Source organism: Branchiostoma floridae, chromosome 8 (genome assembly GCF_000003815.2).
Source record: "Branchiostoma floridae strain S238N-H82 chromosome 8, Bfl_VNyyK, whole genome shotgun sequence".
In the NCBI taxonomy this organism is placed as follows: Eukaryota; Metazoa; Chordata; class Leptocardii; order Amphioxiformes; family Branchiostomatidae; genus Branchiostoma; species Branchiostoma floridae.
Genome location: NC_049986.1, coordinates 24425044 through 24436488, shown reverse-complemented (window position 1 = coordinate 24436488; position 11445 = coordinate 24425044). Strand labels below are relative to the sequence as shown.

At 42.5% G+C, this 11445-nt stretch overlaps 1 protein-coding gene across 1 annotated transcript; it reads left to right on the top strand.

Annotated features, from left to right (window-relative positions):
* The first annotated feature begins 978 nt into the window (after positions 1-978).
* Positions 979-6715, top strand: LOC118422029 (fibroblast growth factor receptor 4-like). Its single transcript, XM_035829533.1, has 11 exons — positions 979-991; positions 1528-1707; positions 2203-2379; positions 2600-2776; positions 3295-3486; positions 3852-4040; positions 4612-4796; positions 5037-5126; positions 5223-5440; positions 5630-5767; positions 6096-6715. The coding sequence occupies exons 1-11, from the start codon at positions 979-981 to the stop codon at positions 6223-6225; spliced, it is 1689 nt and encodes a 562-aa protein (XP_035685426.1). The 3' UTR covers positions 6226-6715.
* Positions 6716-11445: the final 4730 nt, after the last annotated feature.

The window sequence follows — 11445 nt, the reverse complement described above, 5'->3', positions numbered from 1 at the left end:
TCTGCACGGAAGTTTACAGCTACATACACTTGCATCAATAGCCATCTATAGCTACTTAATTACTCTATGCCATCAAAAACAAAACTGTGGCCATCAGCCCTTAATCTGAGCAATTATCTTATCGAGATACTATTTTCATATTTGTACAAAAAACTGAAGTAAATCTATGAATTGGACCAATTATATTCCTCTTCCTCTGTGTGAAGTCGTGTGGTATGGGTGTCTGTGCTGAAGGTGACACATTCTGCCTGATTTTACAAGGAACCTATTTCTACTTGTCACCGTGAATTTCATGACTTGTTTTACTTTAGGCAAATTAATGGTGCGGGTTGGGCCGAACGAGAACTTCACCCAGAATGACCAATGCGGACAGTCTTACGACGTTGGGTCAGCGTTACAGTTCCTGAATATAGAGGCACACTGCGACCCGCCGATGTACGGCCGTTACGTGTCGGTACAGGCAATACCACCGGTTTACCGGAAAACAACTATTTTGGCAATGTGCGAGGTCGAGGTCTATGTTACAGGTTAGAATAGCTCTGTTTTTTAAGCCTATACCAGAAAGAGTGATGAAAAGTAAACTTTTGAAGAGTTAGTGTGTAGCGATAATCAAACGTACAACCCGGAAACGTCGTTTATGTTTTTAGTCATACACTAACTCCACTGTCAGTGCATGTGGTTCCGTACTCAAGCGACACCACTGGATACAACATTCAACATGAGATAAGAGACAAAATACGACATGAGTTAAATCTTGTATGCGTAATTATTACGCATACAAGATTTAACTCATGACAGCACGTTTTGTCCATTACACATTAGTTGTGTTTCTGATTTCTTCGCTTTCTTTTTTATTTGTTTAAATACAATCCTGATTTCCCCCTAACGATCCGGAGGTCTAGCCTCCATAGTAGGCTGTCTGGGTCGTCTCTTTTTTTGGCCACGGGCCGGCATTACAAGTGACCCAGTACAAAAGAAATGGCCAGCAAAGGTGTATTACAAGCCAAAAAAGGCAAAAAGGGCTCATAGACCTAAACTGTAGGGTGGGATCACGCGTGCGTATATTCAGTATGTCCGTATAATGTCCGTATGGAATTTTTAGCCTCTACCAGACTCTCGGGTCACTCGAAAAATTGTAGGAATTTAACAAATATGGACATTTAACATGCCAGAGGAGTAAGCTGGTTGCAAACCATACTTCTCGGCCAGATAAGTCCCCTGACATGTTTTCTGTTCATATTTGTTCAAGTTCTACTATTTTCCAGTATTTGTGTAGCCTGTTAGAGGTTAAGAATTCCATAAGGATTAACGAAAATATAAGCACGTGTGACCGTTGGTAGGTGATTACCTCTGTTAAGGAATCTAGTTGTCAAGGCCGTTTCAAAAAGAACTGACACTATGACTGGCGCTGACACAGTTCTATCTATAGCGGTTTATTCCAGGTCTTTCTATATAGCGCTCGTTTTCCTGATGGTGCAATGTCTTGTTTCCAACGCCTGTTTGTTTCTTTTCTTTTTCTATTTAAAGATATCTGCTGTGACGGCACCATATCAATCCAGAACGGCAAGGTCACTGATACCAACGGCTACTGCTCTGGGAATGAAAAAATCCAATTCTCTTGCGACCCTGGATACGAGCTCGCGGGCAAGCCCAGTGCCACCTGCCTAAAGAACGGGAGTTGGGACGCGGAGACTCCGACTTGCCAACGTGAGATAGTAAAAATCGTTAGTTACATAACGATGACGTCACCGCCATGATTCTTTAGGTAGATAATGTGAATGCCAGGCCTTCGAGGTACATCGGTGCAAAATGTTTTCACGTAGGCCTGTTGTCACTGTCTCAGGCGCCTAGGCATAAATCAGCCAGTATGTAATGCATGCCTAAAGAGGTTGTGACCGCCGTTTGATGCATAAAGTAATACAGAATTGAAATGCCAGCCTGTCAACTGGCCGATCGACGGGGAATTCTTTTTACCCTTATACCTCCCCCCGCCCATAACCAGACAGGGTGCTTGTCTACAGTACATGACAATTCCATCATTGTCCTTACCATTGAACGGGAGTCATATGCATGATGGACGAAGAAAGTCGGCGCAGATATGATGAAATCCAAAGTGCATGATCTAAAAACGTTGATATTGTTACAGTTGTAAAGAATATAAATTTAGATAAATTCAATATGTTTTGACCATTTCAATTCCAGGGTCCTGCTGTAACAATACAATCAGCATAACGAACGGCCATATCACCGCTAGTAACGGCTACTGCTCTGGGAACAGTATCCACTTCTCCTGTGACGTCGGCTACAAGCTTGTCGGCAGCTCTTCCGCTATCTGCCAGGTGGACAAACATTGGGACCGAGAGATTCCGACATGCCAACGTGAGTTGACGAAAGTGGTTCTGATTTCTCTTCTTTACCATTTTCTGGTTTCTGCATGAAAGAGAGTACCAACCATGGTACGAGATTTCTCGAAACTTCGTAGACCTTAATCGGGGATGGGTGATGATAATTACTTGAGCGTTGACCTTTTCATTATGTTGTTTTAAACTCTCTATACAGAGCCTTCGCCGTTCTTCATGTCAGCTGTATACATTTTCAGGTATCTGCTGTGACAATACCACTGAAATCATAAACGGACTGGTTAATGCTACCGACGGTTACTGCTTTGGGAACGACATGCAGTTCTCCTGTAATCCTGGGTACGAGCTTGTCGGCAGGTCCTTGGCCACCTGCGAAGACGACGGAAGCTGGGGACGAGAATTTCCGATTTGCCGACGTGAGTTACCGAAGCCTCTTTTGCCGTCTATAGCTAGTGTTATCATCATAATTCTGCAAGAATATAGTTCGCTGATCGATCCGGCTATCCAAACCATAACTTCATTGGTCTCAAATAGATTGAGGGGGTGTCAGGTAGATCTTACCAAAAGGTCTAAGCAACTAAGTCAAAGTAAGGTCTGTTCCAATCTCAAAATTTTCACAAGAGAGCACTGTAAGAAACCGCATTCAATCTAACGTAGAAACTGCCGCCCGCAACATTGGGGGATCTCATGATATGGTTTATTAGACAGCGTTTCCACCACTACTGTAAGGTGGCAAAAACGATCGGAATTCTAAATGTTGCCTAGTCGTCTAAATTGCCAGAAACAAACCTAAAAGTTGCACTCCCGCATTATTATATGCAGACCTAAAAGTATAATTTCCCTATCATTGGACGGACTTCACATACCTCGTCACTGGCATCAGTGTCGGTATTGCCGTTTTGATGCCAGAAAAGTAATTGAAAAGTTATTATAGCACATACAGTGCCCACAGAACAAAGCCTCGCGTTCACCCAAGCTATCATCGGCGGCACCAGTGCCGGTATCACCACGGCGCTGATTGTGGCAGCTGTCTTCTTCATGGTCTTCCTGAGACAAAGGAGGAGAAAAAGAAGAGAAGACTATCAACAACCGATTGAACTGGACTTTCTGCCAGATGATGTGGCAAGTGAGTGAGCTAATCTGTTCCTTTTCAGGAATTTATACACCTGTATTTCCTTCAACCGACATTCAAAGTCAGGGTAATCCAAGTCAACAGGTACAGCGAGAAAAATTGCACGGAGAGAAATTTTATTGATCTTTTCGTCCTTTCTGTATGGCAGTTTGCTGTTGGTACAAATCACTACATGTCCTACGTAAGATCTTTGTTATATTTTGTCTGCCCCTACCCTCTTGCCTCGTGACCTTAATGAACAGTGGCCTGCAGACCGATTCGAGCTCTTCATGAATAAACAAAGGTTTAAAAAACAACTTATTTATGCCATACCTCAGATACGTTATACCACAATATTCTTGTCCCATGTTGCTGTGCAGTCCACAGGAGGAGGATGGAGGAGATGGTCCAACTGGTTCCCCCCAGGCCACAGTTCCCGAAGCTCGAGGTCGATCCCAGCCGGGTGACGCTTGGTCAGAGGATCGGCAGCGGGGCGTTCGGCCTCGTTTACCGGGCAATCCTGACTCGGGACGACAGGACGGAGGACGTCGTCGTAAAAACTGTTAAAGGTTTTGTAGATGCTTTTTGTATCGTAGTGTTTTTGGGGCAAGTGTGCATTTTACAAAGATTTTCACGCGATTTAGTCGAGATTTGCACTAGTTCTAAAAGCGCAACTACATTTGATTTTCGACATCTGCCATTACGTACAAAGGGTGAAGTGGGAGATATCTAATGTATCTAGGTACATGTACATGTTAATACAGAGTGGTATTTGAGGGCCACCTGAAACAAGGGATTGTATCAACTTCTGACAACCATTTACTCTCTTTAGCTACATGCAAATGTAACGATTTGCAACGAAATTTTCTTTAGATCTGCTCGCATTTGTAAGTCTTTCTCGTAATACCAATTTCATTTGTATACAACCAAGTGACCGGCAGTACTGAGAGCAAATCTGACTGGTTCACACTGCACTGCACTGCAGCATTGGTGTCGCTGCTTACAGATGCGGTCCCAAACTTGGTTGAATAAAAGACATGGTTGTGTGCAAAGAATCAAGTAATGTAGTGACCAACCTGATGATCTTGTTACGGATTTCTAGCCTTTCGCGTCATTGTGCATGTTCTGTTCCATCCACAGAAAACGCCAGTGAGGACGACAAGCTGAGTTTCCTGGAGGAAATCCGCGCAGTTGTGGACCTGGGGGCTCATAAGAACCTGCTGGGTCTGGTCAACTGCTGCACGGTGGTGCGAGACCATCTGTATCTCATCACGGAGTTCATGCCGTACGGAGACCTGAAAAGTTTCCTGAGGAAATGTCGGGAGGTGAGCCACATTGTTGTTTTCCTCGGGAAGGTAGAGTACGTTAGTAGTGATCAAGATCTTCAACAGAACTTCCTAGTAAACTTTGCAGGTCATTTAAAGACATTTAGCATGTGACATCTGTAAATTGCATTATTTTCTACAACAGCTTCGTTACCAATGGTCTAATGGTTTTTTAACAGTAGAATCTGTTATTTTCCATATAATTTTGAATATATAGTGTTATGTAATATTTTTCCACAGGAAGAAAACTCTGACGGACCTCGAGATGATATCTACAACTTCGAGGTGATGCAGATGTTCCAGGTGGCCCGGCAGATCGCTGGAGGCATGGTGAGTTCTAGGTGCTGTGAATTGCAAACGGTGAACAAAATGACAGGATAGACCTGAGTCAGAGGCAAAATTTTTTTGTTGACGTTCCTATTTCAGGATCACATCGCCCGGTCTCGTTACGTCCACGGAGACCTGGCCGCTCGGAACGTCCTGGTCGGGGAACGCCTGAAGGTGAAGATTTCCGACTTTGGGCTGGCAGAAAACATCTACCAGCGAGGTTACCGTCGGCAGGATCGACTTCAAAAAGTGCCAGTGAAATGGATGGCACCGGAGCGGCTACAGGGTGGGGAAGCCTACACCACACAGAGCGACGTGTGAGTAGTGGGGTGTTACTAATATTTCACTACACAAAGTGATATTTGAGCAATCTTTTCACACAAAATGATGTCTGTGCAATCTTATCACATAATGTGATCTGTGAGCAGTCTTATAAAAATATCACAAATGGGTTACCAACAACCCTGACCCATGTTATACAAGTTATGTGGCCTTATCCTTAACAGGTGGTCCTACGGAATAGTGCTGTACGAGATCTGTACGCTAGGGGACCATCCATACCCTGACGTGGCGGTAAACGATCTGAAAGACCGGCTACAGGCTGGATACAGGATGCCCCAACCTGAAGACTGTCCGGATGCCATGTAAGTCGTCTTCTTCTGCACTCCGATCGCAAGCAATCGGACAAGTTGTATTGTCCTGTGGTTATGAAAAAGGAACAAAAGTGACAGTTGTGATTAGAATGCATTCAATAACTCGTCAGGTTATCATACTCATCAGCAAACATGCATGCGGCTAGTGATAGACGTGGGACATGTATGCTGATAACTCGTTCACGAAACTGCAACTTTGCAGAACAGTAATATTTCTTGTGCTCCACATTTTGTAAATAACATTAAGGTTAACAGGCAATTAGGACTAAAAAAGAGATGTAGTTCATTTGACAATCGCTAGATGTCGCTTTTTCTGCAGGTACGACCTTATGCTGCAGTGCTGGCGCTGGCAACCCGTCTTGCGCCCGTCATTCCGTACACTGGAGGCCAAAATAGACAGGAATCTCGCCTTCTACGGGCCCGAGTACGCCAGACCTGCCCAACCCTAGGTAGGCATTCCACTTTCTACGGATCCGAGTACAACAGACCAACCCTCGACAGGCATCCCGCCTTCTACGGACCCGAGTACAACAGACCAACCCTCGACAGGCATTCCGCTTTCTACGGACCCGAGTACAACAGACCAAACCTCGACAGGCATTCCGCCTTCTACGGACCCGAGTACAACAGACCAAACCTCGACAGGCATCCCACCTTCTACAGACCCGATTACAACAGCCTAACACTGGACAGGCATTTCGCCTTTTACTGAGCAGAGTACATTACAACAGCCCCAAGTACTTAATACGACACCTGGGTACTCGCTACGGGAGGAGGAGCGGCGCTGTAATTTTTCCGACTACTACTATATCTACGCGACTCAACCTCTGCTTGGAGAGTAACCTAGGTAGTCTACAGCATTATGTAGCGATACCGACTAGAAGTATCGAAGAGGTGGTACTTCAAGTCCGTTTTATTTGTATCTTCTGTTCTGTACATGATATGGCCTAGACTTTTTGTCCTCTTGAGTCGGAGGTTGTGTACATTTCCGCCACCTAGCCGTCTCATTTAACTAAAGTAACAATATATATATGCAAATTAGACCTTAAGTTGCATAACTGTTAAAGAAGTTGCTAGTTCCCTTTGTTTTCTATGGTACGAAATTCCTAATATCAGAATGAGAAATTCCTCGAAGAACGTAGAGGTTATTTTGTAATGGTAATTTGTATGCATACTAGTGACATTAATCGAGGTTTAACATCATTGTGGAAAGATTGTATAGAAGCTAGACATCATTTTCAAATAAGGAAATGTTAATATAGAATTCTTTGATGGAAATTTTAATTCAATTTAATTCAATTGAATGGACTTTTACATATGTGACATAAATGCAGGTTGAGAATAGCAATAATGTACATAGATTATGCTAATAAGCAGCTTTTTAGCACAATTAATATTAAAAAATATTTAGATGGCCTACGGAGTAATGAGATCTTGGAAGTGCTAATTATTTCATTGTCAACAATCATCTATTATATACTCAGTTGTTTTATGTTTACTTAGATTGGTGAAGCACGTAAAATCGGTAAAAGCCACCTTGATTTCCTTATATAGCATAATACGTATGATGTATTACACGGACGACATACTTATCTGGTATGTGCTTTTTTATTGTCATATATTACACGGAGTACATACTTATCTAGTATGTGCATATTTGTTATTATATATTATCGAATAACGTGCTTTTTTATTGTGGTTTTAATTATTACTCGATGGTACATGCTTAGCTATTATGTGTTTTCTATCGCGGTACGTGAACTACATACTTACCTCTCTAGTAAGCGCTTTTTTTATCATGATGTATTACATGGATTGTAATTCAGCCATTAAACAATGTGGAAGTGAAATACTTTCCAACAAGAAAACCAGCCTTAATACAAAATTTACTCACAGCCTTTTAGCGTGCCGGAAGCCCGTTACCCGATACCCGTGGACAAACAAACAAACATCTACAAAAATAACGTGACAAATCTGTGACTGTGCGGTTAAAACAAGTTCTAATTACCACCACTGCTGCGACTTGTAACTAATTGAAATTGATACGAAATGAACCTGTAAAATATATACTCAAACTAGTAGTACTAAAAATGCTAAGGTTGGTGCCCTAGACTTGAAGATACATTCTTCCTTAAAGCGATCGACGCCTCAATTAAATTAAAATCTTGGCTATAAAGGTACGGACATGTTTGACGTCATTCTCAAGAAAACAGTTACGTGTTTTGATTTAGGAAACGGTCAGATGAAGGGTCTATCAAGCTGCTCGAGTAACTGCTTTTTTTTACCTTAACATTATTTTACCTTCATTGGACACCAATGTATGAATACAAGCCCGCTAAGTTGGTGCAGCTTGACAAATGAACTTTCCGGAGTTGTCGAAACACGATTTATCGTTCCACATGTTATCCAACCAATACTCCGCACAGTCCTCGTTACGTAAGTTGTCGGGTTGGCCTGGATGCCAAGACGAGAAATGTCCAAGAGCAACACCATCAGCCCAAACCCAGCTGCCTTCTCGGACGCGGTCAGACAGCCCGAACCAGAAGAAGGTGGTGTTATCCACAGCGTTCTTCAGGTTGATGAGGAACGTGTTGATGCCCGCATCACGGGGCATGGCGAGAGTTCCGCCATCAGAAGAACAGGTCGTGGCTGCACCGTCGTAGTTACCCTGTTGGTTAAAGGCCCTGTAGCACAGTTGGCTACGCCAGTAGTACTTGGATCCGTGGGGGCAAGCTACTTCGGAAACAAGATGATTAAATGATCAATTATTATATTTACATCGCATGGTGATGAACATATGTCAGAATAACACTCCTAAACTATTGTAGGTTTGTGGGAATGTAGCACGAGCATAACGCAGTTGCATGTGCAGAACCCATATGTGTTTTACTGTACCTTACGTGCATTATTGTACCAATCCCTTGTGACATAATACAGGGAGTCTTACACGGCGTCTATGGAGTAATGGAATGGGCTGGAACGTGGGTTATGGTTATGATGAAGATGATGCAAGACATTTTGATATGAGACTATAGCTCTATTTTAATCAGATGACTGCGTTATAATGATGTAATAATGATGAAACGATTTGCATTATCACGATGGCGACATATTTGAGTCTACTTGAGATGCATTAGTATTTGCATGATGCAGAATTAACAGCAGAGATGAAATACAGGCTGTAGGAAAAGTCGCATATATCTTCTACGTGTCAGTAAGCGAAACATTTTTGAGACGAAAGTCTGGGTCACAAGGGCTCCTAACATTAACGTCAAAATGATTCACACAAAAAGACTTCTTGTGACTTTGCCATTCGTGGGGTGGAATTAAGATTTCGTTTCCTAAGGAAGCAGGATTTGTAGCTTGTAACTCTGAAAAGATCAGATCATTAAATATTCAACATATAGAAAATTTATGTTGATACAGTGTACAATGGTGGGTTACGTTAAGAATTGTCAAATTCTGAAGCAATGTCACTCGTGAATAAGTTAAACAATGCTTGACCAGCAGTCTTGTCGTGAAAATTCTAAAGTAATTCTCGTAACTTAAGCATAACAACCATTGTTATCTTTTAAAAATATCGTCACTTGATCAGTATATGATTTGCATGAGCAAGCTGATATCAATAAATTTGGACTTTTGACATATAGAACCTAACACCAAACCTTAGGGCGAAGTGTGTCTACAATAGTTTGCAGGTTATCGAAAGAGGCCGTGAACACGTGCTCACTAACAGGCCTGCTGGCCATGTTGTCAAGAGTCTCCCTCCTGACATCAGCAACACCGACGCAGAAGATTGTGGTGCCATCGTTCCTTAGTGCCGTCGCGTCTGGTATGACGTAACCGCTTCCACTGTCCTGGCCGTCAGTCAGGACGATCCCGATCTTTCTCGCTGCTGACCGTCCGTTAGTGGAGAATTCGTGACCCATTACCGACAAACCCGCGATAGAGAATTCTCCACTGGAGTAATGGTCGAAGACGGAGCTGATCGCAGACACTAAATTATACTTATTGTCGAAATCAGTGAGAGAAATGTACGTCTCCGCACGGCTACCTGCAAATTTGATCAGCCCAACCCTCGCGTGACTTCTCCCGATCGTGAGGGAGTTAACAACACCATTGATAAATGTGCTGACTGTGTCGAAGTGCCCAGAAACGCTGCCAGAAACGTCAATGGAAAAGATGATGTCAGCTGCACTGTCACAGGCTACAGAATAGACGAATAAGAGGTGTCTGTCAAAAAAAATCGTCTTAACTATGTTCTAGACCTACTTAGAAACTTACCATGCTCGTATCTGTCATGTCTTAACCGGGGGGTGGGGGGTGGGGCTTTTGAGGCCTGCGCCAACTTCGATGTCCTATAACGCCAGAACGCCTTACGCTAAAGCCACCAAATTTGGTGAGGTTTCCTAAAATATTATTGGCAACAATTTTACGAAGTTTGACAAATGTTCCATTTTTTTCGTGTTGCCATGGCAACCGTTTACTGACAGGCAGTTTTGCCAAAAATCACTATTTTTGGTTCTAACAATGTATTTTTCACATTTTTTTGGCTATATTACTGCTATTTTGTTACATAAATAAAATCTTATATTATTCAGCATATCTTTCATAATTATATATGCATAAATTATGCTAATTTGATGACGTCATCAGCCCAAAATCCAAGATGGCGGACCGTATGGCCAGATCAAGAATAACTAGCTAATTATCCCTTAAAATTTGTAACTACCTGGTATTTTTTCATCAAAAACCATCTAAATGAATGAATTTAGTCTATTTCCATTGCCCTTTGTGATTATTTGTTGCAAAAAAAGTAGTTTTAAAAATTCAAGGCGGTGGATATAATATGGCGGAGCCTAAATCGCATGTTAGATGTGCATGACGTCATTTTATGACGTCATTATGACGTCATCGATGTTGCTATTGGCAATAAAAGTCGCAATAAACATTATTACTCTGTTATCTGCACTTGTTGTTAAGTTTTTGTAGTATAACTTGAAGTTTTCTGAGAATACCCTTTTTTCATGGGTCCGGCCAATATAATCAAATTGATGACGTCATAATTACGTCATTTTACGTCAACGTAACGTCAAACGTCAAATACTTGTCAGATATTATGTCGACATCACGTCCTGAAAATTTGGTGGCCCTACGTCACGTCGTTCAAGAGTTAGAGGACTTAGAAGTGGAGGGCCTCAAAAGCCCCCCCCCCCGGTCCAGGGATGACCAAAAAAGCCCGGTCTGAATAGGGTTAACAGAAGACTAGTGTTAGTTGATGTTAATCAAGCTGTTATTGTCATGAAATAAGTAAATGAGAGCGAATGCTGTTAAGAATATGAATGCCAGTATTTATAAGTACGATGTATAGATGTCAATGTTTTTTCTGTATATAAAAACACATGAAATAAAGCAAATCCCTCTTTGTTGCATTGCTACATAAAACAGTTACCTGCACAGGATGGGAGCGTCCCTATCCACCGGCCGTCTGCTCCGCATACAACCTGAGACGACCCCAGTAGGTGGTAACCATCGTTACAGGTGAAGGTGCACCTGCCGTTCTCCAGGCGGTTAGTACAGGTAACCATACCGTTCTGGGGGTTGGCGAGACTCGGACACTCCGCTGAAAAGTAAATCATAACGTGTCACAGTTAAACATACTTAGCGCC

Coding starts and splice junctions, on each gene's coding strand:
- LOC118422029 (XM_035829533.1), top strand. Junction 1,708..2,202: donor GGAGACTCCGACTTGCCAAC/GTGAGATAGTAA, acceptor TTTCAATTCCAG/GGTCCTGCTGTAACAATACA. Junction 3,487..3,851: donor TCTGCCAGATGATGTGGCAA/GTGAGTGAGCTA, acceptor GTTGCTGTGCAG/TCCACAGGAGGAGGATGGAG.